This window comes from Pristiophorus japonicus, chromosome 15 (genome assembly GCF_044704955.1).
Source record: "Pristiophorus japonicus isolate sPriJap1 chromosome 15, sPriJap1.hap1, whole genome shotgun sequence".
NCBI lineage: Eukaryota > Metazoa > Chordata > Chondrichthyes > Pristiophoridae > Pristiophorus > Pristiophorus japonicus.
In genome coordinates, this window is record NC_091991.1 from 9,089,249 (window position 1) to 9,116,567 (window position 27,319).

At 46.7% G+C, this 27,319-nt stretch overlaps 1 protein-coding gene across 1 annotated transcript in view; it reads left to right on the plus strand.

The window, feature by feature from the left end:
* scyl2 (SCY1 like pseudokinase 2) overlaps positions 1-27,319 on the plus strand; it is an 84,653-nt gene that overhangs the window by 20,587 nt on the left and 36,747 nt on the right. Inside the window, exons 2-7 of the mRNA XM_070900121.1 lie at positions 61-258; positions 7,017-7,174; positions 7,279-7,423; positions 16,245-16,394; positions 25,603-25,824; positions 27,029-27,145. Coding sequence (XP_070756222.1) covers positions 82-258; positions 7,017-7,174; positions 7,279-7,423; positions 16,245-16,394; positions 25,603-25,824; positions 27,029-27,145 — 969 coding nt within the window. The 5' untranslated portion in view covers positions 61-81. The remainder of the gene's footprint in view (positions 1-60; positions 259-7,016; positions 7,175-7,278; positions 7,424-16,244; positions 16,395-25,602; positions 25,825-27,028; positions 27,146-27,319) is intronic.

Sequence of the window (27,319 nt, forward strand, 5' to 3'; positions counted from 1 at the left end):
AGCAAAATCTGGAGGTTGTTTTTGTTTTGTTGATTGCCTGTTCTCCCCCTCTTGCTGCAGGTAACCCATTCATCTGAAACCATGGAGTCCATGCTGCATAAACTGAAGAGCACTGTTACCAAGGTAACCGCGGATGTTACCAGTGCAGTGATGGGAAACCCTGTTACAAGGGAGTTTGAAGTTGGGCGCCACATAGCTAGTGGTGGGCCAGGATTGGCCTGGAAGGTCTTTCATGGCGTAAAGAAGTCGACCAAGCAGGTACTAATTTTTTTTGTAAATGTTTCCTTCAAACTAGAATTTAATTTTTTTTAAAGCTGTATGAGGTATAAACCAAGCTGAATTATTTCTTTAATGAAAGGAAACTTTGCTGTAGTACAAATGTCCTCGTTCGGAAGTCAGTCTCAATTGGCCGAAAAGTCACTGAAGTAGCCCTCGACTTTGCCTGCTATTTGGGGAGGGCTAACAAGGCAAGGGAATACATATTAAATGGTAGGACACCGAGAAGTGCAGAGGAACAGAAGGACCTTGGAGTGCATGTCCACAGATCCCTGCAGGTAGCAGGCCGGGTAGATAAGGTGGTTAAGAAGGAAGAAGGCATATGGAATACTTGTCTTTATTAGCCAAGACATAGAATACAAGAGCAGGGGAGTTATATCTGAACTGTACAAACCGCTGGTTAGGCCACAGCTAGAGTACTGCGTGCAGGTCTGGCCACCACATTACAAGAAAGATGTGATCACATTAGAGAGGATACAGAGGAGATTTACGTGGATGTTGCCTGGACTGGAGAATTTTAGCTATGAGGAAAGATTGAACAGGCTGGGTTTGTTTTCTTTGGAACAGAGGAGGCTGAGGGTGATCTAATAGAGGTGTATAAAATTATGAGGGGCCTGGATAGAGTGGATAGGAAGGACCTATTTCTCTTAGCAGAAGGGTCAACAACCAGGGGGCATAGATTTAAAGTAATTGGTAGGAGGTTCAGAGGGGATTTGAGGGGAAATTTCTTCACCCAGAGGGTGGTGGGGGTCTGGAACTCGCTTCCTGAAAGGGTGGTAGAGGCAGAAACCCTCACCGCATTTAAAAAAATACTTGGATGTGCACTTGAAGTGCCGTAACCTACAGGGCTACGGACCACAAACGAGAAAGTGGAATTAGGCTGGCTAGCTCTTTGTCATCGGCGCAGACACGATGGGCCGAATGGCCTCCTTCCGTACTGTAAATTTCTGTGATAACGGCTGACAGTGAGCGGCAGTCTGCTTTACATCTCAATGACTTCAAATGGAAATAAAAATGGGGAGAGATGTAAAACAGGCTGCCGGCTCACTGTCGCACAAAGTTAGGAGCTACCCCAGCGTGTCTGAAAATGACTTTTAAATTTGTTGTTGAGCAAGTAATTGTCTTTCTGAAAAGCACAGTAGCGAGGCTCACAAAGCTTGCTTATGCTCAAACTGGATTGTAAAAAATTCCCTTCAACATGACCATTCTGCAATAGAACTGTTCACAAAATGTAAGCTTTCCAATATAGAAGTATAATGTGGATAAATGTGAGGTTATCCACTTTGGTGGTAAAAACAGAGAGACAGACTATTATCTGAATGGTGACAGATTAGGAAAAGGGGAGGTGCAAAGAGACCTGGGTGTCGTGGTACATCAGTCATTGAAGGTTGGCATGCAGGTGCAGCAGGCGGTTAAGAAAGCAAATGGCATATTGGCTTTCATAGCAAGGGGATTTGAGTGCAGGGGCAGGGAGGTGTTGCTACAGTTGTACAGGGCATTGGTGAGGCCACACCTGGAGTATTGTGTACAGTTTTGGTCTCCTAACTTGAGGAAGGACATTCTTGCTATTGAGGGAGTGCAGCGAAGGTTCACGAGACTGATTCCCAGGATGGCGGGACTGACCTATCAAGAAAGACTGGATCAACTGGGCTTGTATTCACTGGAGTTCAGAAAAATGAGAGGGGACCTCATAGAAACATTTAAAATTCTGACGGGGTTAGACAGGTTAGATGCAGGAAGAATGTTCCCAATGTTGGGGAAGTCCAGAACCAGGGGTCACAGTCTAAGGATAAGGGGTAAGCCATTTAGGACCGAGATGCGGAGGAACTTCTTCACCCAGAGAGTGGTGAACCTGTGGAATTCTCTACCACAGCAAGTTGTTGAGGCCAATTCACTAAATATATTCAAAAAGAGTTAGATGAGGTCCTTACTACTAGGGGGATCAAGGGGTATGGCGAGAAAGCAGGAATGGGGTACTGAAGTTGAATGTTCAGCCATGAACTCATTGAATGGCGGTGCAGGCTAGAAGGGCCGAATGGCCTACTCCTGCACCTATTTTCTATGTTTCTATAACGTCGGTTTATGGGACTAATTGTTCAGCTGAAGCACATGAAGGCATTGGTGAGGCTAAAAATAAGAAATAACTTGCATTTATATAGCGCCTTTCACGACCACCGGACGTCTCGAAGCACTTTTCAGCCAATCAAGTACTTTTGGAGTGTAGTCACTGTTGTAATGTAGGAAACGCGGTAGCCAGTTTGTGCACAGCAAGCTCCCACAAACAGCAATGTGATAATGCCCCGACAATCTGTTTATGTTGTTTGAGGGATAAATAATGCCCCAGGATACCGGGGAGAACTCCCCTGCTCTTCTTCGAAATAGTGTCATGGGATCTTTTGCAACCACCCGAAAGGGCAAACGGGGCTTCGGTTTAACATTTCACCCAAAAAAAACAGCACTTCTGACAGTGCGACACTCCCTCAGCACTGCACTGTAAGTGTCAGCCTGGATTTTTGATTTCAACACTCTGGAGTGGGACTTGAACCCACAAGCTGCTGACTCAGAGGCGAGAGTGCTGCCCACTGCAACATTACACTGAGTGAAAGAGGCTGCGATATACAGCTCGATTTTTTTTGTTGTTGTTCCCCAAACCCTATACTTTGCAATCTGCACAGCTGTTGAGTCTGTGACTCACTGTCTATGTCCTGGGTCCACTCCATGATTCAAGTCAAAGATCCTCTTGGCCTCTTTCTTGCATTACAACAGTAACTACACTTCGAAAGTATTTCATTGATTGTTTAAGCGCATTGGGGGCATCCTGAGGTGCTATAGAAATGCAAGTTCCTTCTTCTCTCTTTGAGTCTCCATGGTGCACATTACCAAAGTACCTCTAACTTGTAAAATAAATTCCAGTCCAAAGGTTGGTTAGAACTGAATGTGCTGGATATATGAAAAGCTGCTAAATCACGATGGCAGTTAATATTTAATAGATTTTGTTACACAGTGCAGTAAGATCAGTTCAATTTTTGAATTGGTATTGGGGGAAATTGCTCTTTTATCAATGGGCATCAGTGAAGCACTTGTTGAATTACAATGTTTAGACTTTTAGTGAAGCTCACGAAAGCACAACACTGGATCACGAAGACACCGAGAATTGAATGCTTATTAAAGTCAGTATGCAGGTACAGCAAGTAATCAGGAAGGCAAATGGAATGTTGGCCTTTATTGCAAGGGGGATAGAGTATCAAAGCAGAGAAGTCCTGCTACAATTGTACAGGGTATTGGTGAGGCCACACCTGGAGTGCTGAGTACAGTTTTGGTCTCCGTATTTAAGGAAGGATATACTTGCATTGGAGGCTGTTCAGAGAAGGTTCATTAGGTTGATTGCAGAGATGAGGGGGTTGATTTATGAGGATAGGTTGAGTAGATTAGGCCTATACACATTGGAGTTCAGCAGAATGAGAGGTGATCTTATTGAAACATAAGATAATGAGGGGGCTCGCCAAGGTGGATGCAGAGATGATATTTCGACTCATAGGGAAAACTAAAACTTGGGGACATAGTCTGAGAATAAGGGGCTGCCCATTTAAAGCTGAAATGAGGAGAAATTTCTTCTCTGAGGGTTGTAAATCTGTGGAATTCTCTGCCCCAGAGAGCTGTGGAGGCTGGGTCATTGAATATATTTAAGGTGGAGATAGACAGATTTTTGAGCGATAAGGGAGTGAAGGGTTATGGGGAGCGGGCAGGGAAGTGGAGCTGAGTCCATGATCAGATCAGCCATGATCTTATTGAATGGCGGAGCAGGCTCGAGGGGCCAATTGGTCGACTCCTGCTCCTATTTCTTATGTTCTTATTCTCGCTGATGGGGTTTTTAAGATGGTGGACAGTCGTGTCTGGAGAAGGGACAAGGCAGCTCATGGCAGTCTGGGCTGTGCAGGAGCCTCTATTGATCGATGGTAGCTTGGATAGTTGGCAGATGTCTCCTGTGCAGCACTGGCGCCTGTTCACTTGCTCTTGGCTGCTAACTTGTGGCTTTAGTGTAGGAGGTTTAGAGCGTTATCCAGTGCTTCCCCTGAGGTGCGCGGTTGTGTGCCAATCGGGAGGTCTCGCGCAGGCCGCTCACCCGCTGCTGCCGCTGGAAATTTAAAGGGACCGCGCACCAAAAAAAATTAAGAGGCAACAATGGTGCTATCTACCACAATGAAAATCACTCAAACTTCACTTATTTATTGAGGAAACCCGAGCTAAGGACTCTGGGATAGTGCAAAATGGGTGGTATTGCGTAGGCCATCTGCTGTACGTGTCAGCTGTGGCTCAGTGGGCAGCACCCTCGCCTCTGGGTCAGAAGGTTGTGGGTTCCAGTCCCACTCCAGAGACCTGAGCACAAAAATCCAGTCTGACACTCCAGTGTAGTACCGAGGGAGTGCTGCACTGTCGGAGGTGCCGTCTTTCGGATGAGATGTTAAACCGAGGCCCCGTCTGCCCTGGACGTAAATGATCCCACGGCACTATTTCGAAGAAGAGTGGGCGAGTTGTCACTGGTGTCCTGGCCAATATTTATCCCTCAACCCACACCTCTTTCGAAAAAAAACACAGATTATCTAGTCATTATCATATTGCTGTTTGTGGGAGCTTGCTGTGCGCAAATTGGCTGCTGTGTTTCCTACATTGCAACAATGACTACACTTCAAAAGTACTTCATTGGCTGTAAAGCGCTTTGGTACATCGTGAGGTGATGAAAGGTGCTATAGAAATGCAAGTCTTTTATGTTCACACCATATTCCAACTGTGAGCTAGTGTCTAGTTTGAATCCAGTACCACATTTTACAATCAGTGCCCTTAAAATTGTGCAATTTTAGTTTACAGTTGCTTTTAGTTGTGTTCACCCATCTCTGACTATCTTTTAGTGAAGTCCATAACCTTTTCTCTCTGCCTATCTGGGGGGTTGGGGGGAGGAGGGGGAGTGGGGGGGTAACGCTGTTCGATTTGTTTTTGTTTGCAAAACCATCAGAATTAAAACTGGTTAATTGGGACTCCCCGTTGGGAATTTAATCATCAGCATTAAGCAGAACCCGTGGGAATTAATTAGTGGCTCCAAGGATGTCCTCATTAGTCGTGCCCCAAGCATGACCAGCTTCAGCGCACAAAAGGAAAAATCATTGCCTTATGGTATTGGTTCATTGTTGTTACATTGCTACCCTGGTTATAACCTGACTGATAGTTTAGGCCGCAAGATTTCCTGTCATATCATATTAGCACATCAAAAGATCTCTGAACCACCCAGTAGCAATGCTGTCACGGAGGCTCTACTTGTGAAATCTCTGCCGAACAACATGGGAGAAGCGGACAATTTCAAACTCTTCCTAAATGCTACAGCAACAACTTGCATTTATAGAAGAACCTAAGAAATATTAGAAAGAGTCGACCATTTGGCCCCTCGAGCCTGCTCCGCCATTCAATAAGATCGTGGCTGATCTGATCTTGGGCTCAGCTCCACTTTCCTGCCCGCTCCCCATAACCATTGACTCCTTTATCGTTCAAAAATCTGTCTGTCTGCACCATAAATATATTCAATGACCCAGCCTTCACAGCTCTCTGGGGCAGAGAATTCCACAGATTTACAACCCTCTGAGAGATGAATCACCTTTAACGTAGTATAACGTCCGAAGGCACTTCACAGGAGTGTCATCAGACAAAATTTGCCATGTAATGGGAGATAGCAGGACATGTGACCAATGACTTGGTGAAAGAGATAGGTTTAAAGGAGCGTCTTAAAGGAAGGAAGAGAGAGAGGTGGAGGGATTTAAGTTCTGACCACATATCTGCGGCATAACTCAGACCGCCTATTTCCACCTCGTAACATCACCCGTATCCGCCCCTTGCCTCAGCTCATCTGCTGCTGAAACCTTCATCCATGCCTTTGTTACCTCTAGACTTGACTATTCCAACGCACTCCTGGCCTCCCACATTCTACCCTACATAAACTAGAGGTGATCCAAAATTCGTCTGCCTGTGTCCGAACTCGCATCAAGTCCCATTCGCCCATCACCCCCTGTGCTCGCTGACCTGCATTGGCTTCCGGTTAAGCAACGCCTCGATTTCAAAATTCTCATCCTTATTTTCAAATCCCTCCATGGCCCTCACCCCTCCCTATCTCTCTAATCTCCTCCAGCCCCACAACTCCCCGAGATGTCTGCGCTCCTCTAATTCTGCCCTCCTGAGCATCCCTGATTATAATCGCTCAACCATCGGCGGCCGTGCCTTCAGCTGCCTGAGCCCCAAGCTCTGGAACTCCCTCCCTAATCCTCTTCGCCTCTCTACCTCTCTTTCCTCCTTCAAGATGTTCCTTAAAACCGACCTCTTTGGCCCAGCTTTTGGTCACCTGCCGTAATTTCTTTTTACGTGGCTCGGTGTAAATACTTGTAGTACTCCAGTGAAGTCCCTTGGGACTTTTACTACCTTAAAGATGCTATATAAATGCAAGTTGTTGTTGTTGTGGAATTCTGGAGCTTGGGACGCAAGCAATTGAATGCACGGCCACCAATGGTGGACGGAGGAAATCGTGGGGGCGCAAGAGTCCAGAATTGGACGAGCTCCAAGATCTCGGAGGGTTGTCGGTGGATAAAAAATCTCAAATTGGGACGCCAAGCTGTGCTCGCAGAATCAATCCTGCTGCACAGAAAGATTTTTCAACTCTCTAAAATCGATCGAGGCTTATTCATCTCCTTTTCTCGTTGCAGGAAGTGGCTGTATTTGTTTTTGACAAAAAGCTAATCGAGAAGTACCAAAAATTTGAAAAGGACCACATTATTGATTCACTCAGAAAAGGCGTGCAGCAGCTGACCAGGCTGAGGCACCCACGCCTGCTGACGGTGCAGCATCCACTGGAAGAGTCCAGGTAACACATGTATCGCTTACTTTTCATGACCATCAGCGAAGGTTAGCTTATTTGTTAAACTGCTGTTAATTTGTGAATAAACCCGTCTTAACTATTCTTCACAGAGACTGTTTAGCCTTTTGCACGGAGCCTGTCTTTGCGAGTTTAGCCAACGTCCTGGGCTGCTATGACCACCTCCCTACTCCTGTGCCTGTGGAAATTAAAGGTCACAAGCTTTACGACGTGGAAGTCAAATACGGTTTGCTGCAGGTGAATTGCTGGTGCATTTATTCGATACTCAGATCAGTGCGGTAATTGACGCATGCACTGCATACCTCTTGCAGTCAGTCCACTATCTCAGTTGGGTGAACTTTGTCGGTTCTCAGCTGTGCAAAGGGTTGCAGTCATCGGGCTGAATTTTCGGTGTTGGTCATTTTGGCGCGGGAAAGTTCGCGCCCGGGAACTTTGCACCTTGGTCAGCAAAATTGGGCAGCTAGGCCGAGTGTGGGGCGGAGCACTAAGGGAGGCGTTGCACACCTCTCTCGGGGCGCTAGGCCGGCTGAGCATGCGGAAATCACAAAGAGCCAGCCCGGGAGCACTGTGAGAGAGGCCGAGGGAGAAAAAAAAACCCGGATAAAAGTATTCCCAATACATAGCCCACGTCGCCACAACATAAATCGCAAAATAAAAAAACAATCGCACTTACCCGAGGTCGGCATTACTTACCTTGCTGCAGCCGTACAGCTTTCACAGGCGGTCACAGCGGGGCGTACAGGTTGGGCGGTAGTCAAAAATCGAGCTGGTGTCGCAACCAGGGGCGTTGCACACTGGCTCAACTCTACCGGGCGGTAATGCTCCGCCGAAACCGGCTTCCATTGCCGCTCCTCCGGGGTGAAAACAGAGGAGGTCAGCACCGGAAAATCCAGCCCTGAAAATTTTAACAGGAAAAAGCTAGTGTTCCCACAATACAATCTCCCTGGAGTGAAACCTGATATTGCTGAACTCCTGATCTCCCTTTCATTGTGGTGGCCACTTGCAGGTCAGTCGTGGAACAGCAATCATCAGTCGTTAGAACTGTGCCAGCTTATGGTTTGAGAGAATTTGCATTTATATCGCAGCTCATCAATTCTTCACATCCCAAAGTATTTCATAGCCAATCAATGACTTATAAAGTGCATTCATTGTTGTTCGGTGGGCAAATGCTACAGCCAGTTTGCACAGGGAGATCCCACAAAGAGCAAATCGATTACATAGAGTTTACAGCACGGAACCGAGCCATTCGGTCCAACTGGTCTGTGCCGGTGTTAATGCTCCACACGAGCCTTCTCCCATGCTACTTCATCTCACTCCATCAACATATCCGATTCCTTTTCCCCTCATGTACTTATCGGGCTTCCCCTTAAATGATGAGTGAATCTGTTTCTTGGCGTGTTGGTTGAGGAAGGAATGTTGTCCAGGACACTGGGAGAACTCTTCCTGCTCCTTTCCAAATGGCAACGAGGAATCTTTAACGTCCACCAGAGCAGGCAGACTGGGCTTCGGCTCAATGTCTCATTCGAAGGGCAGCTGCTCGGTGATACTCTCGTGTATCAGTCTAGATTGTGCGCTCATGTCTCTGGACTGGGGGCTTGAACCAATGACCTTGTCGCTCACAGGCTACTACCCACTGAGCCAAGGCTGACGCCACAGGGAAACATTAAGCAACGGCAATCCTCACACAAACAAAACGGGGTGTAACGCGTGAGCAGGACAATTGTTAAACTGCAACACCTCATCCAATGATCTGACTGAGATGTAACATAGAATCATAGGAAGACTAAAGGATAGGTCTGCAGTTCATAGAACCATAGAAATTCACGGCACGGAAGGAGGCCATTTCGGCCCATCGTGTCCACGCTGGACGACAATGAGCTACCCAGCCTAATCCAACTTTCCAGCTCTTGCTCCGTAACCCTGTCGGTTTTGTCACTTCAAGTGCACACCCAAGTACTTTTTAAATGTGAGGGTTTCTGCCTCTCCCACCCTTTCAGGCAGCGAGTTCCAGACCCCCACCACCCTCTGGATGAAAATAAATCTCCTCTTAAACCTCCTACCAATTATTTAAAATCTATGCCCGCTGTTTATTGACTCCTCTGCTATAACGCCTGTATAATGTTTCAGTTAGTAAGTGCCATCTATCCAGTATTACTCTGCTCGGATGGAATCATTCCAGACAGTAGAATTATATGTAAATAATAGTCTGGAGAAAAGGGAAGAATCATAGAAGCATACACCGCAGAAGTATGTCATCGGCCCATCATGCCTCTGCTGACTCTTTTGAAAGAGCGATTAAAATTAGTCCCACTCCCCCTGCTCTTTCCCCATAATCCTGTATTTTTCCCATTTCAAGTTTATTAATTCCCTTTTTGTTAGTTATTATTGAATCTGCTTCCACCTTTTAGGCAGTGCATTCCAGATTGCAACAACTCGCTGCGTAATAAAAGTTCTCATCTCCCCCTCTGGTTCTTTGCAAAATATCTTGTATCTGTGCCCTCTGGCTACCAAACAAGGAAGACTAAAGGATAGGTCTGCATTTCATAGAATCATGGGGCTCAATTTTCCCCAAAGCATTTTTTTGGAGTACTTGAAGAATTATGCCCGATTTTTTGGGGCCCCAAGTACGCCAAAAAAATATTCTAAAGTTTCCCCGTTGGATTTCTTTATTTTGGCCTGTCTTAACCCAACCTTTAGTTTTGGGGGCGGAGCCTTGATCTGCGGCAAAAAGATCGGGCTGCCGTGGTAACCAGGGACACAGTGCGAGCTGAGGTTGCAAAGTGAAACATACAGCCAGCTCCCAACACAAGAATTGAAAAAGACATATGAGCAACTCACCTCCAACCCTGCTGGAAGGGCTTGCCGGTCCAGGTCCAGTCCCATTCTCGGTCCCCACCGATTCAATTCTCCAATCTCTCTCTCTCTCTCTCTCTCTCTCTCTCTCTCTCTCTCTCTCTCTGGTCGAAGTGGTTGCCGGTGCACTCTCCCACCCTAACCCAGACCAAGTGGCCTCCCAGTCTGCTCCCCCACCCTTAGCCCCAGCTGAGTGGTCTCCTCCCTCGCAGTCCCCGCACCGAACTACACCCGAAAGGCCCCACCCCCTCTCCCTCTCCCCACCTCTCTCTCTCTCCCCCTCTCTCTTACCTTTCCTGCTGCTGCTGTCCGGGCATCTGCTGCACTTACCTGTGCCGATTTCTTTAACTCTCCGAGAGGCCACATACGCTGGCCTAAGTAGAAATGGAGTAACTATTAGCTGGCCAAAGTTGCCTAAATGGCCAGAATTGGCGTAGGTGGCTGTAATGCCCCCTTTTTGAGGAAAAAAAACTTAACTGAGACAAAACGTAACTAACTGAGTTACGCTGGTGTAAATTGATTGGGGAAACTGCCGATTTTTAAATTAGGCCAGAAAAAGCAGCTTACTCCCCCAAAAAAACGGCGCCAATACTGATGAAAATTGAGCCTTTCGAAATTTACGACATAGAAGGAGGCCATTCGGCTCATCGTGTTGTGGAGCGAGAAACAGAGTTAACGTTTCAGGACGATGACCTTTCGAAAGGTCCACAGAGGCTGCCTGACCTGACTATTTCCAGCATTTTCTGTTTTTATTTCAGATTTCCAGCATGCGCAGCATTTTGCTTTTGTATATTTTTCTGATGGTTAGTTAGGGGGCGGAATGTTAGTCAAGACACCAGGAGAAAGCTCTGCTGTATTTCGAATAGCACGGAATCACCTGAATCTCCAAAATGGATGGACTTGGTTTAACATTTCATCCGCGATCATGTGGTCAAGCAGGGTCGCCAACTGTGATTGGCCGTACTCCTGGAGATTTCATCACACGAGCTCCCGCCTCTGCCCGTCCCACATAGTCAATTGGCCCTTTCTCCCCCCATCTAAATATTAAACAAAAGTGTTCAAAGAAAATGAAAACAAAATGGTATTTTTGATTAATGCTCCCGGTTTGCTCGCAGCAGTGTCCAGGAGATTGTCATTAATTCCTGGATACCCCAGGGCAATTCTGGGGGATTGGTGACCCTATGGTAAAGTCCTGAAGCGTATCCCAGATGGACAGCTCGCTTCGACTGATCAATGCTTGCATGTTCTGCTTCGCGCAGATCAAATGCCGCTTCACAATATATAAAAGAAATACCTACAACAATAACCTTTGGGATACAGGTGCAGCGTCGAAAATCCGGAGTTCCGGACTCCGGGACGATCGGTGGCAGGGTCATCCGGAATCTGTATAATGTTCCGCAATCCGGACCTGCCGCCGTTGCCGACCTTGGACCTCACCTCGCCCTGCCGCTGCTGCCCTTACCTCGGGGCCTCCTCGCCGGCCCGCCCGAACACCTCCTCAGTGGGGCCCCGTCCCCCCCGTCTTTCTGACGTTCCGAAATCCGGAAATAACTGAACCTGGGCTCGGGTGTTTCTGGATTCGTGATGTCAGAAATACGTTCGAAAGTCCTGAAAAACACGAAGTCCGCAATGACCTTGGTCCCGAGGGTTTTAGGTACTGCACCTGTAGAAAGAAAGGTTAATAACTGAGAGATAAAGATAAGAAACAAAAAGCGTAAAGCTAAATCAACCCAACACTTCCTTCCCAGTCCATAAATTGCTTTAAAAAGTTAATTAGATTGTTGCTTGAGGAAGAGGAATATTAAATCATATGCAGCATGAGCGGGAGAGTGGGATTAGTAACCTCGCACGTCCTTCCTGGTGAACTGAGAATTTGTCATCCTGTGGATTACCATGTGGATGTGACTCCGTTTGTGCAACAGCACTGCATGCACGGTTTGTTCCATTAGCCATTCTAACTCTGGTAATTTAATTTACCTCTTGACGGCTTCATTGAAAATGGGTCATTAACATGCGTAAAAATACATATTCAAAATATTAAGTCTGTGTGCTCTTTGTGCCATCTTTCCCATGATAAATTCTTAAATCCATATTTATATGTAAACCCGTCACACTGTAATTGCATCCCCCTGCGGTGGTACTGTGGTGCCATCACTGGCAGGAAGGTGTCAGTACAATAAGACCAGTTTCCACATAAATCTGGACATTGGAGTTTATAAATGCATATGTGAAAATAACAACTGAAAATGTCTGTGTGCGCTAATCCAATCATCCCCCTCTCCCCCCCCCCTCCCGCCCCGATACCTCGAACCGGATTTTCCGAGTTGCCGGGCTGGGTTTCATGTGGCTAACAGACTATGGTCACCACCTGTGTGACAGCCAAACGTTCCCCAGCTCTCGATCTACTGCAGGAGCATTTGAAGTAAATAAATTGTGTCCCATCGTTGCGAAGAGAAGCATGGCTGTATTATACATAGAACTACTCGGAGCAGCATTTATATCGGGCCGAAAATTGCGCCCTCGCCGGATCGGAACGATGTGCACACGCACCCGGCGAGGCCTCACTAAATATTGGTTTTCTGCGCGCAATGTGCATGCTCCGAATACCGGCTGTTCCGATCTGTCAAAATGCCTTTTGACAGCGCACGCCTCCCTACAGCCACAGGGCAGAGATTGGGCTAACTGTTGCCCAACGAATGTCCTTCGAACTCTTCCGCTTGGTAAAAGCAGGCGTATAGCTTACTTTTACCAGCGTAGGGTTTTAAAACATAGAAAAATTAAGTTTAATCACTCATTTTTATATTAAAATCCCTGTCCATTAAGGTAAGTTTATTTTTAACCCTATTAAAACACATTAAAAAATCCTCAACAAAATAATTTTGTTTCGAAAACATTTAATTACACTCAATTTCAATTAATTGAAAAAAAAAATGTGAGGTATTTTTTATATTTATTGTGTTGTGTTTCTTGTTTTAGAGGTGTATTCTCAATGATAGTAATGGCAGCTCGTAAAATCAGAGCTCCCATTATTATCAATGAGAATACTAGATAGTGATTGGTGGTCCAGGCCCATGTGATTCCAGGATATGCATCCGTATCTGTAGGACATGGTCCCATATGCTGCACAGCGAATGTTTCTCCGGGACCACCAGGTATTTCCGTCGTTTTATTTTCGGGGAGGAAGCGTTCGTCCGAAGGAAGCCACCAACCGCAATTTTCTCCCAAATATATCTGGGGATTTTTATCTTAAAATTAATGCTGAAGGTCACATTTAAAGCCATATTTAGGTGCTTCAGATGGGTGTTAAAGATCCCTTAGCACTAAAAGAAAAACTTGCATTTATATAGCGCCTTTCACAACCTCAGGATGTCCCAAAGCGCTTTACACCCAATGAAGGATCATCATCATAGGCGTTCCCTCGTATCGAGGATGACTTGCTTCCCGGCCAAAAAGGGATGAGTTCACAGGTGATTCAATGAAGGACCTAATATCCCAGATCCCGAACTACATTGTGAAGGGTGGAAGATGCATGTGCGTGAATTTTTTAACGGTTAGTGGCCGTTGCACACCAGCCACCACACGGGCTTCACAGAGCGAGGTCTTGGTCCAGTGGCAAGGGTTACCCAAGACTAACTGGCGACCAGCTCTGCTGCACAGACTGAGCGCGCACACACATCGCAGTGTGGGCTGGCCCGTGCTGTTGCTGGGCCCTCACCTCTTCTGGGCCCCAGATTCACGTATCTCCTGGGCTCCGGTCACTTCCCTCTACAGACTCTTGCCGCTCCTTCACCCCTCCTGCTCTGCCTGCCCGCACTGCAATCAGCGACCTGGCTTCACAGCCGTCACCCTCCTGCAGCAGCACGCGCCGCTCCCTGCAGTGGTATGCCACCGCATGCTGCTCCCTCCAATGGGCCCGGCCTGCTGATGGTCTAGCAGTCTGGCACTGTGCTGATTTCCAGGCTGGGCCGTCGCATGCTGCTCCCTCCAATGGCCGCGGCCTGGCCCAGAAATCGACACCCACCCGGTCTGTAAGACCATCAGGATATACTCGCATTGGAGGCTGTTCAGAGAAAGTTCACTAGGTTGATTCCAGAGATGAGGGGGTTGACTTATGAGGATAGGTTGAATAGATTGAGCCTATACACATTGGAATTCAGAAGAATGAGAGGTCATCTTATTGAAACATATAAGATAATGAGGGGGCTTAACAAGGTGGATGCAGAGAGGATATTTCCACTTATAGGTGAAACTAAAACTAGGGGACATAGTCTTAGAATAAGGGGCCGCCCATTTAAATCTGAGATGAGGAGGATTTTCTTCTCTGAGGGTTGTAAATCTGTGTAATTCTCTGCCCCAGAGAGCTGTGGAGGCTGGGGTCATTGAATATATTTAAAGCGGAGATAGACAGATTTTTGAGCGATAAGGGTTATAGGGAGCGGGCAGGGAAGTGGAGCTGAGTCCATGATCAGATCAGCCATGATCTTATTGAATGGCGGAGCAGACTCGAGGGGCCAAATGGCCGACTCCTGCTCCTATTTTTAAAAAAAAATGAAGTGCTTCTGAAGTGAAGTGACTATTGTCATGCAGGAAACATGGCAACCAATTTGTGCACAGCAAACTCCCACAAACAACAGTGAGAGAAATGAACAGATAATCTGTTTTTGTGATTTTGGTTAAGGGATCAATATTGGCCCAGAACACCGGGGAGAACTCCCCTGCTTTTCTTCGAAATAGTGCCATGGTTCTGAAAGAAGGCCTCTCCGACAGTGCAGCACCCCCTCTACTGTCTGTAATTTATGCTCAAGTCGCTGGAGTGGGGCTTGAACCCGCCACCGCCTGGCTCAGAGGCGAGAGCTATCCGCTGAGCAACGGCCACTAGTCACAGAAGAGCAGAGAGTTTTGCCCAACGTTGTGTCCACCTGTCAACACCACCCGAAAAGGATTATCTGGTCATTTGTGCCATTTACTGTTTGTCGGTCCTCGCTGTGTTCATAGTCGGGGTGCATTCACTTGCAGAACAACATTGACTGCGCTTCATAGAATCATAGAAATTTACAGCACAGAAGGGGGCCATTTCGGCCCATCGTGCCCACGCCGGCCGACAAAGAGCTATCCATCTTTCGAGCTCTTGGTCCCTAGCCCTGTAGATAATGGCACTTCAAGTGCACATCCAAGTACTTCAAAGGAATTCATTGTCTGTCAAGCACTTTGAGCCATTTCCGAAAGATTTGATGATGAACCAATCATCATCATAGGCAGTCCCTCGGAATCGAGAAATACTTGTTCCACTCTAAAAGTGAGTCTTTCGGTAGCTGAGCAGTCCAATACGAGAACCACATTCCCTGTTATAGGTGGAACAGATAGTCGTTGAGGGTAAGGGAGGGTGGGACAGGTTTGCCGTACACTCCTTCCGCTGCCTGCGCTTGCTTTCTGCATGCTCTCGGCGACGAGACTCGAGGTGCTCAGCGCCCTCCCGGATGCACTCCCTCCACTTGGGACGGTGCTTGGCCAGGGACTCCCAGGTGTCAGTGGGGCTGTTGCACTTTATCAGGGAGGCTTTGCGGGTTTCCTTGTGACGTTTCCTCTGAGGCACCAAACAAGTACTCACGTGTTATAACAGAGCAATTACAATTTAAAACAAAAGCACTGGATAAGTCTAGACTGGCTTCCCCTTGGGACCTTCCCACGGCAGCAATCAACGCCACCAAAACAGAATAGGTTGGTCACTTATCTGATTGTTGTTTGTGCAAGCTTGCTTGTGAGCAGGTTGGCTGTCGCGTTTGCCGACAAAAGAACAGCGACTACTTTTCGAAAATAATGAATGGGCTGTGAAGTGATCTGGGGATGTCCCGAGAACATGAAAGTGTTTTAGAAATGCTAATTCTTTCTTCCTATGTTCTTTGACTCTCCGTGTTTGGTGCCACCTTCTCAGTATCACCCTCATAAGGCTTCACCTTGTTTACCTCTGTTGTTCACCCTGTTGTTGCAACGCATCATAAAAATATCACACGGTTATTATGCCAGGAGGCTTGCGTCCCGAGGTTTTCCCCCTCCTTCCCCCCCAGTGCATTCCTCTGCTATAGTTCTGTACTTCCAATCTACTGGCATTTAATTAGCAAGTGACAGGGTGCGCTACCTTACTTTAATCAAAATCATTTAAAAACTGCGCTGTGGAATAATAACGTCACCCTCATTTAATTTTCAGGTTTGCGAAGGCCTGTCCTTTTTGCACAGCAGTGTGAAGATGATTCACGGGAACCTGACGCCAGAGACTATCATTTTGAATAAAAGTGGTGCCTGGAAAATCATGGGTTTTGACTTTTGCATCTCGTCATCCAATCCGTCGGAGCAGGAGGTAGGGACAATTGAGTTATTCAGCGGGCTGTTTCACTCCTATTTATAATTCTGACAGGATATTACTAAAAACCCCTTGCTCACCGGATTTAAGTAAAGACGTTCAGCAGGTGAGCCCTCTTCAAGTATGCTTCCGCTGCCTGCGCTTGTTTTCTGCACGCTCTCGGTGACGAGACTCGAGGTGCTCAGCGCCCTCCCGGATGCTCTTCCTCCACTTAGGGCGGTCTTTGGCCAGGGACTCCCAGGTGCCGGTGGGGAAGTTGCATTTTATCAGGAAGGCTTTGAGGGTGTCCTTGTAACGTTTCCTCTGCTCACCTTTGGCTTGTTTGCCATGAAGGCGTTCCGAGTAGAGCGCTTGCATTGGGAGTCTTGTGTCAGGCATTTATATAGCGCCTTTCAACTCCACCGGACATCTCAAAGTGCTTTACAGCCAATGAAGTACTTTTGGAGTGTAGTTACTGTTGTAATATATATGTGTATATATGTTTCTATGTTTCTATGTTAGAAAGAGACTGGGGTAAAGCACCAGGCTTTCACTTCTGGGACCAGCATTTTGCACCAACCCAGTCAAATGAGTTCAAAGTTCCTGAATTCCTAGTTGCTGTGACTCCATAAAATAGGACACTCCGTAACTTAGCACCATTTGGGCATAAGTTGTCTGTTTCTGAGGCAGAATGTTGATGAATAGAATGTTAGCTCGCACTGAACGATCGATTAAGGGCGAGGCAAGGAGTTCAGTTTTGAGCAGAGCAGATGTACCACTAATGCGACTTGTTTGTTGTTCTGGGCGTCACTGAGTGCACAAAACCCACGTTTCATTCTCCCAACACCGCGTATATCAATGAACACAGAATTCAGTGATTTTTATCTTTTTTTTAGGTTTTCCTTGCACAGCACAATGTTACAGAGTAGAAGAGACACGCTTAAACTTCACATAGCCTTGGGCAATCTCTGTCATCCGTGGCTCAGTGGGTAGAACTCTCTCTCGCCTCTGAGTCAGAAGGTTGTAGGTTCTCATCCCACTCCAGAGTTTTCAGCACAAAAAAATTTGGCTGTCACTCAGTGCAGCACTCCCTCAGCACTGCACTGTCAGAGGTGCTGTCTTTCGGATGAGACGTTAAACCGAGGCCCCATCTGCCCCCTCAGGTGGACGTAAAAGATCCCATGGCATTATTTTGAAGAAAAGCAGGGGAGTTATCCCCGGTGTCCTGGGGCCAAGAGTTATCCTTCACCTACATCACTAAAACAGATTATCTGGTCATTATCACATTGCTGTTTGTGGGAGCTTGCTGTGCGTAAATTGACTTTTCCCACATTACAACAGTGGCCACACTCTAAAAGTGCTTTATTGGCCATAAAGCGCTTTGAGATATCCTGAGGTTGTGAGAGGCGCAATAGAAATCTAAGTCTTTTTTTTTTCTCAATCATATCAATTGGCAGATCAGACAGGCTAAAGGTACTTCGGTATTTACACTTGAGTCATATGACGACGCAAAGCTATCGGCCATAAACTGCAAAATACACGGCAATATATTCAGAGACAGTTGGTTAATGCTAAGCAAAGGATTTGCTATTCTTCAGAATTTCTTTTCGGCTCTGAACAGCACTTTTGACCAAGTTGCAAGATATTTCCTCTGTGCAATATTTCCTTAGGAACCATTTTCAGTCAGCTGAAACCTCTTTGTGTCTTCTTTTCACTCAAAACCGATAGTTAATGGCTTCTCTCTCTTTTTCTCTCTTTTCCTGCATTACAACAGTGGCTACACTTTAAAAGTACTTAATTGTCTGTAAAGCACTTTGGGACATCCTGAGGTTGTAAAAGGCGCTATATAAATGCAAGTCCATTTCTTTCTCTCTCCCCCTGAGATCTCTTGCTCTATGGCGGAATCTAAAAGTTTAAATATTGCTTTTCTTTGTTCTTTGGTATGTTTTAGCAACCAGCTTTAAGATGACTGATTTTATGCAATTGGTAAGGAAGTAGGGCGATGAGGGGACATCAAAGCATTTTCCTTCTTTGTTCTCGGGATGTGAGGGATGCTGCAGGGCGGAATTTGTTGACCATTCCTCGCTTCCCCGAGAAGCTGGTGGTGGACCTTCCCCTGGACCACTGGGGGGCAGTGCTTGTGGTGATGAAGCTCCGATGATGCTGTTAGGTCGGAAATTCCAAGATTCTGACCCAGTGACGATGAAGGAATGGTGATTATATGACCATGTTAGGATGAAGTGTGAGCTGGGGGGCAACTTGGACAATATGGCGATGTTCCTGCTCAGAGCTGGGAGATCCTGTCGAAGTAACTTTGCTTAGTTGCTGCGATGCATCCTGCAGATGGTGCATACCGCAGCCACGGTGCGCCAGTGATGGAGGGAGGTGGGCATTGTGTCCAGTGGTGGGTGATACTCTGTCCTAGATGGTACCAAGCCTCTTGAGTGTTGTTCCAGCTGTGCCCATTTAAGCAATGTGATGGGTTATCCATCACACTCCTAATTTGAGCCTCTTCACCAAGGTACAGGTCGGTGATTGGAGCATGGGCAGGTACAGCAGGAGCGGCGAGAGATCATGTAGTGACGTGATCGGGGCCCAGGAGAGGCGAGGGCCCAGGGGCAGCACGGGCCCAGCCCCCACACTGTGATATGTCTGCGCACTAGGTCTGTGCAGTAGAGCAGGTCTCCAGTTGTCTTGGTTAATCCTTGCCACTGGACCAAGACCTAGCTCTGTCAAGCCCGTGTGGTGGCTGGTGTGCAACAGCTACCATACATTCAAAAAATTCACGTACAGGCATCTTCCACCCTTCAAGATTTAGTTCGGGACCTGGAATTTTAGGTCCTTCATTGAAACACCTTGAACTTTTTGACGTGGAACCAAGTCATCCTCGATTTGAGGGGCTGCCTATGATGATGGATGAATTTGAGCATTGGAGATGATAGAGAGGCTTTTGGAAGTCAGGTGGTGAGCCACTCATTGTAGATTTCCCAGCCTCTGTCCTGCTCCTGTCACCACAGTGTTGATATGCCTGGTCCTGTTCAGCTTCTGATTAGTGCAGACCCGCAAAATCTTGACGGTGGGGGGACTCAACGAGGTGGTGTTGTTGAAGGTCAGGACAGGTCGTTGGACCTCTTGTTGGAGATGGTCATTATTTGGTCTGAATTTTATCTGCTACTCACCTGCCCCAAGCCTGGAGGTCGTCGAGGTCCTGCTGTAGGCTGGCTGCTTCGTTACTGGTTGACAAATCTTCTAGAATTTTTTGAGGATGTAACTGGTAGAGTGGACAAGGGAGAACCAGTGGATGTGGTGTAATTGGACTTTCAAAAGGCTTTCGACAAGGTCCCACACAAGAGATTGGTGTGCAAAATTAAAGCACATGGTATTGGGGGTAATGTATTGACGTGGATAGAGAACTGGTTGGCAGACAGGAAGCAGAGAGTCGGGATAAACTGGTCCTTTTCAGAATGGCAGATAGTGACTAGTGGGGTGCTGCAGGGTTCAGTGCTGGGACCCCAGCTATTTACAATATACATCAATGATTTAGATGAAGGAATTGAGTGTAATGTCTCCAAGTTTGCAGATGACATGAAGCTGGGTGGCAGTGTGAGCTGTGAGGAGGACGCTAAGCAGCTGCAGGGTGACTTGGACAGGTTAGGTGAGTGGGCAAATGCATGGCAGATGCAGTATAATGTGGATAAATGTGAGGTTATCCACTTTGGGGGCAAAAACTCGAAGACAGAATATTATCTGAATGGCAGCAGATTAGGAAAAGGGGAGGTGCAACGAGACCTGGGTGTCATGGTTCATCAGTCATTGAACGTTGGCATGCAGGTACAGCAGGCAGTGAAGAAGGCAAATGGTATGTTGGCCTTCATAGCTAGGGGATTTGAGTATAGGAGCAGGGAGGTCTTACTGCAGTTGTACAGGGCCTTGGTGAGGCCTCACCTGGAATATTGTGTTCAGTTTTGCTCTCCTAATCTGAGGAAGGACGTTCTTGCTATTGAGGGAGTGCAGCGAAGGTTCACCAGACTGATTTCAGGGATAGCAGGACTGACATGAGGAGAGATTGGATCGACTGGGCCTGTATTCACTGGAGTTTAGAAGGATGAGAGGGAACTCATAGAAACATAGAAAATTCTGACAGGATTGGACAGGTTAGATGCAGGAAGAATGTTCCCGATGTTGGGGAAGTCCAGAACCAGGGGACATAGTCTAAGGATAAGGGGTAAGCCATTTAGGACTGAGATGAGGAGAAACTTCTTCACTCAGAAAGTTGTTAACCTGTGGAATTCCCTACCGCAGAGAGTTGTTGATATCAGTTCTTTGGATATATTCAAGAGGGAGTTAGATGTGGCCCTTACGCTAAAGGGATCAAGTGGTATGGAGAGAAAGCAGGAAAGGGCTACTGAGGTGAATGATCAGTCATGATCATATTGAATGGTGGTGCAGGGCCGAATGGCCTACTCCTGCACCTATTTTCTATGTTTCTATGGAGGAGTTGTTGTGAATTATCAGTGAACTCCAGGTGAAAGGAAGGTTCATTGATGAGATGGTTGAAGTTGAGCAAATCATAAAACAAGCCACACTTTGAGCCATTTCACAACAGCCACTAACTGCAGCGTCGCATGTCATAAGTGTAGGGTGCGCGTGAGGAACAGGGGACTTTGGACCTGTGGTTCCCAAAGCTCTCCCCCACTGGGGTTTTCCTCCCCTCATGTCTGGGTCTGTTGTAGACCCATTGATAGAGATTGATGGCTGTGATACTCCATTATTGTTGTATCTGTGACTACCAGAATGGGAGAAGGTGAACCAGATGGAGCTTGGTCTGTTTTTGGACTCGCAATCCACATGGTCCTATATTTACTGGGGCATTATCTGAGTGGATGCTGTGCTATTTCTTGCAGCACAGTTGCAGGCCACTGACTCCATAAAAGTGAATGTTTGAAGCCCTTGAACTTGATTAAACCCTCGATTAAAGGAATAACCAATAATACTGACCCTTGGTGAGATCACCAAGGTAAGTACAGATGCAGGAGGTCTTCAGGCCAACTAGCTCATCCTTTCATAGAAACCTACGGCTCTGCCATCTCGGCATCGAACTGCTTCCACTACTCTGCCCAGAGACCATTCCGGGTATTGACCACTCTGTGGGCCCAAGTTTCCACACGATAAAAAACGGGCGCCCCTCCGAGCTGGGCGCCCGTTTTTCGCGCCTAAAACGGCACCTAAAAAAAACCTCGTGACTCTGGAGAGCCCTGCAGCTCCTTGTCTGCCTGGCGCGGCGCCCAGGGGGCGGAACCTACACTCGCGCTAATTTTGTAAGTGGGAGGGGGCGGGTACTATTTAAATTAGTTTTTTTCCTGCCGGCAACGCTGCGCGTGCGCGTTGGAGCGTTCGCACATGCTCAGTGTGAAAAAAACATTGGCACTCGGCCATTTTTGTAGTTCTTTGTAGCTGTTTAATTAAAAAAAATTTTTAAAATAAAAGTACATTGCCATCAGCACTTGCAGCCTTCTCACTGTCTCCTTCCCCTGACCCCCGCGGGAAGAACGGGCGCCTCCTCCCCCCCCCCCCCCCCCCTCGCGGGAAGAACGGGCGCCTCCTCTCCCCCCCCCACCCCGCGGGAAGAACGGGCGCCTCAGGCTGACTGCAGCATTCTCCGTGCCTGAAGCACTTTCAGACAGGTAGGAAGATGGTTTATTTAATCTTTTCTTTGCTTATAAATGTTTATTCAGGTTGGATTTATTTGTATAATATTTGTAGAAGTATAAATAAGGATTCATTGTAGAATTTAATGACTTCCCTTCCCCCCCTCCCCCTCCACCTCGTTCTTGACGCCTAATTTGTAACCTGCGCCTGATTTTTTAATGTGTAGAACAGGTTTTTTCAGTTCTACAAAAATTTTCACTTGCTCCATTCTAAGTTAGTTTGGAGTACGTTTTCACTGTGGAAACTTTGAAATCAGGCGTCAGTGGCTGGACACGCCCCCTTTTGAAGAAAAAATTTTGTTCCAAAGTAGAACTGTTCTACCTGACTAGAACTGCAGAAAAAAAAATGTGGAGAATTGCGATTTCTAAGATAGTCCGTTCTCCACCAGTTGCTCCTAAAAATCAGGCGCAAATCATGTGGAAACTTGGGCCCTGTATGTGAAGAAGTTCACTCTGACATCAGTTCCAAACTCGCCTTTTATCAATTTGTTGTGTCTTTGTCCCCCCTATCTTGGAGTCCTGTTTGAAGAAGAGCATTTAGTTTAATTGAGAGATTTTAAAGATATATGTCTCTAAACCATGACAGGATGAAATTTCATATGATTCGGGCAATAGCTGTGTCATTTGATTGTAGGCTTTGTGAATGGCTTGGTTTTAACAGGGAAATGGTGATCCTAAAGAGGAACTAGACCCTTTGACAAAATCATATTTTTCAACTGCATGACTCTCCCTTCCATTCACTGTTGTGATATTTTTCCCTGAGCTTTTCCTTTACATTCAGCTGTGCACAGTCTTGTGATTTTTTGGGGGGAGTGGGGTCTCTTGGATTGGCATTGCAATGTCTGCACTACTCACAGGTTTGTAAAGCTGTTGATTCCATTAAAGTTTTATTTGGAAATTTGTGGGTTCTAGTGCCCTTGTCAAAAGGGAGCACTTGATTTAATGTTCTGCTTAAAATAGTTGTCGAGCTGTTTAGTTGGGAGTGGCTCAGCCAGTCACGTGATGTTCACAAGACTCTCAAACCCCAGCCAGTTGGGTTCGGGGGATACGATGAGGTATGCAGTTGTGAGCTTGGTGGATGAACTGGTAATGTGTAATGAGATTGTTAAACCTTTGCTAATAAACCAACTAGTTCTTAATAGCAATGTGTTGCTATGAATTCTTAAGAACCCATGAAGCAAATACATTGCAGGCATGAGATCTTTCCTTGCTCCAAATTAGGGCTAAATTCTTTTATTGATAAACTGATAGGTTTCAGTTGTGTTCCCCCGGGCGCAGGAGTAGGCCATTCAGCCCTTCGAGCCTGCACCACCATTCAATATGATGTTGACTGATCATTCACCTCAGTACCCCTTTCCTGCTTTCTCTCCATACCCTTTGATCCCTTTAGCCGTAAGGGCCACATCGAACTCCCTCTTGAATATATCCAGTGAACTTGCATCAACAACTCTCTGCGGTAGGGAATTCCACAGGTTAGCAACTCTCTGAGTGAAGAAGTTTCTCTTCATCTCAGTCCTAAATGGCTTAGCCCTTATCCTTAGACTATGTCCCCTGGTTCTGGACTTCCCCAACATCGGGAACATTCTTCCTGCATCTAACCTGTCCAGTCCCGCCAGAACTTTATATGTTTCTATGAGATCCCCTCTCATCCTTCTAAACTCCAGTGCATGTTGGAGCAATATTGCTAAGTGGGCTCCGGTAGTTGTGCTATTGATCTGTAAGTAAGCCATGTAAACATTTCCTCTCTGTGACTCTTCCTGTGACAGCTGCTGCATTTTATTTGTGACAAAATATGAAAATAAAAATGACCCCCCCCCCCTCCCCGACTCAAAAACCTAGCAAATTGCCCATTTTGAGCAGTGCTGTAAACGGGTATCACCGTGCCGACTGAAACTGTCATCCCAGCTACTGTGTGGGATGTAAAAGGATTTTGAAAAATGGTGATTCTTCAGAGGCACTCTAGGCGAAATAATGTGTACAAAGTGGAGGATTTAATTAATTTATTTACCCCCCGTCTTTGAATTTGATGGTGAAGCCAGGCATGATAAACAATAAATTACGAGGCGAGACGTTAGACCTCGGGGCTATTTCCACCGGAGAAGAAAAGGGTAAGAGAAGATTTAATTGTTTGAATAGCATAATAGGTTTTGGTCAGGTCATTAGGGATAGATGGTTTGCTCAGGGTGGGGAGTCAGTGATGAATGGTCATTAATTTATAACTGTCATGAAGAGGGAGGTTAAGAGAGGTTTCTTTATGCAGAGGGTTGTCGGAGCGTGGAATATTTTGCCATGGAGACAGGTTAAGGTAGAGCCGATTGCATTTTTTAAGGGAAGTTTAGCTGAACCTTTGAAGCAGAGGAAGATGCTGAGCTATGAGAAGCGAGCAGGGCAGTGGGATTAGTTTACGTAGGATTACATAGGACATGTAACACAGAAACAGGCTATTCGGCCCAACCAGTCCATGCCGGCGTTTATGCTCCACTCGAGCCTCCTCCCATCTTTCCTCATCTAACTCTATCAGCATAACTCTCTAATCCCTTCTCCCTTATATGCTTGTCTAGCCGTCCCTTAAATGCATCGATACGATTCACCTCAACCGCTCCCTGTGGCAGCGAGTTCCACATTCTCACCACTCTCTGGGTAAAGAAGTTTCTCCTGAATTCCCCATTGGATTTCTTGGTGACTATCTTATATTGATGGCCTCTAGTTTTGTTCTTCCCCTCTCTGTGTCTACTCAATCAAAACCTTTCGTGATTTTAAAGACCGCTTTTAGGTCTCAAGATCGGGAAATAGTGGAGCTGCAGCCAGTACTCCACACTGCCCTGCTGCCGCTTTAGGGCCTCGTGAGTGTCTAGCGATGTTGCGTATCTTGCAGTATTTAATGTTACTGTGTTTTCCGTTGAATTGGAAAGGAGAACGCTTTTTAATGATCAGAGAAATACGACAAGACCATCATTACATGGAGAGGAAAGCAATTACATAAAGGGATGACTTAGTAGTCAGTTGATTTTCCCTGTTAGAGATATTAACAACAACTTGCATTTATATAGCGCCTTTCACGACATGAAACATCCCAAGGTGCTTCACAGGAGCGTAAACAGACAAAACTTGACACCGAGCCACATAAGGAAATATTAGGACAAGATGACCAAAAGCTTGGCAAAGAGGTAGGTTTTAAGGAGCTTCTTGAAGGAGGAGAGAGAGATGGCAAGCTTAAAGGAGAGAATTCCAGAGCTTGGGGCCAAGGCAGCTGGAGGCACGGCTGCCAATGGTGGAATGAAGGAAGTCAGGATGCGCAAGAGGTCAGAATCGGAGAAGCGCAGGAAATCGGAGGGTTGTCCGGAGGTGTGAAGCCAAGGAAGGATTTGAACACAAGGATGAGCATTTTAAAATCGAAGTGTTGCCATATTTAAAGAAACATAGATACAGTTTTAAAAAGCGACTTTTTAAAGAAAAGGTTTGACTTTGGAATTTATATTTAATTAAATCGATCAATCCTTTGCTTGTGCTCTTTACAGCTTACATTTAGTTGCAAGGAATGGGACCCAAATCTTCCTTCTTTGTGCCTCCCTAACCCTGAGTACGTCGCCCCAGAGTACATCCTGTCAGTGAGTTGTGATCTGGCCAGTGACATGTACTCGTTAGGAGGCATCATGTTCGCTGTGTTTAACGACGGCAAGCCCATCTTCGAGGTCAACAAGCAGGATATCTTCAAGAGTTTCAGCAGACAACTGGATCAGGTAACAGCCTGCTAACTGACCATTCCTTCAGCTGCCTCATCCCCACGACCCCCACCTTCCTCTTGCCCATCAAGCCAGACCACCCCCGCAACCAACCTCTGAAACCCTCTCTCTCAGCTCATTTTATCTGCGAGACCTACTTCTGTGCTCTCTTGGCTGCAATCCCACAAACCGCTGACCGTCCAACTTCCTTCCGTGACTCCCTTGCAAACTGATCTTGCAACTGGTTCTCTCTTCAGGTCGTTTACCCCTCCCCACTACCCCTTTCAAAATGGCCACCATCCTCAAAAAATCCACTCCTGCCCCCCCTCTGTCCTTGCAAACTGCTGCTCCATCTCCAACCGCCCTTTCCTCCTTCAATGTGCTGTCGCTTCCCAAATCAGTGGCCCATCTTACGCACAACTCCAGCGTTTGAATCCCCTCCCCTGCCACAGCACTGAAGCACTAATCAGTCACCGACGACGTCCTCTTTGAATGTGACTGCGGTGTTTCAGCCTCTCCATCCTCCTTGCTCTTTCCTCAGCCTCTGACACCACACCCTCCGTCTCCAACACTTCTCCTCCGTCGTCCAGCTCGTTTGATTTCACACCTACCCACCCAATCACAGTCAGAGCATCTCTCGAAATGGCTACTCTTCCCTTTCCCGCACTTTCACCTCAAGTCCCCCCCTCCCCCAAGGATCTATCCTTGGACCCTTCCTCTTGCATAGGAACAGGAGGAGACCATTCAGTCCTCAAGCCTGTTCCGCCATTCAGTTAGATCATGACTGAGCTACACGCCCATTCACTCGCATTTGCACCATATCCCTTTATATGTTTACCCAACAAAAATCCATCGATCCTGAAAATTCCAATTGACCCCCAGCATCCACAGCCTTTTGGGGGAGCGAGTTCCAGATTCCCACGATCCTTTGTGTGAAGATGTGCTTTGTGATTTCACTCCTAAATGGCCTAGCTCTAATTTTAAGATTATGGAATTTTCTCCCAACCCCTCCACATCCCTCTCCTCCTTCATTAAACCCCACCTCTTGGACCAAGCTTATGATTATTCTCGAAATAGCTTCTGCTTTGGCCTTGTGTCCATTTTGGCGCCTCTATGCAAAGTCCTTCGGGATGTTTCTCGAGGTGAAAGGCACTATATTAATGCAACTTGTTGCTGCTCGGAGGGAGGTTCGAATTACGGATGCCTTTTCTGTTTTTTGCAGCTCACCCGTTTAGGCCCCAACCTACTACACAAGATTCCTGAGGAGGTTCGGGAACACATGAAGTTGTTGCTGAATGTAACACCCACTGTCAGACCAGACGCTGATCAGCTGAGCAAGGTAAGCAAGGCAGCAGACACACTAATACCAGGTCGGAATATTCTCAGCTATGGACGTACTTTTGAAATCTAGTCACTGTTGCAATGCAGGAAGCACAGCTGCCAATTTGCACACAGCAAGCTCCCACAAACAGCAATGTGATAAATGACCAGATAATCTGTTTTTAGTGATGCA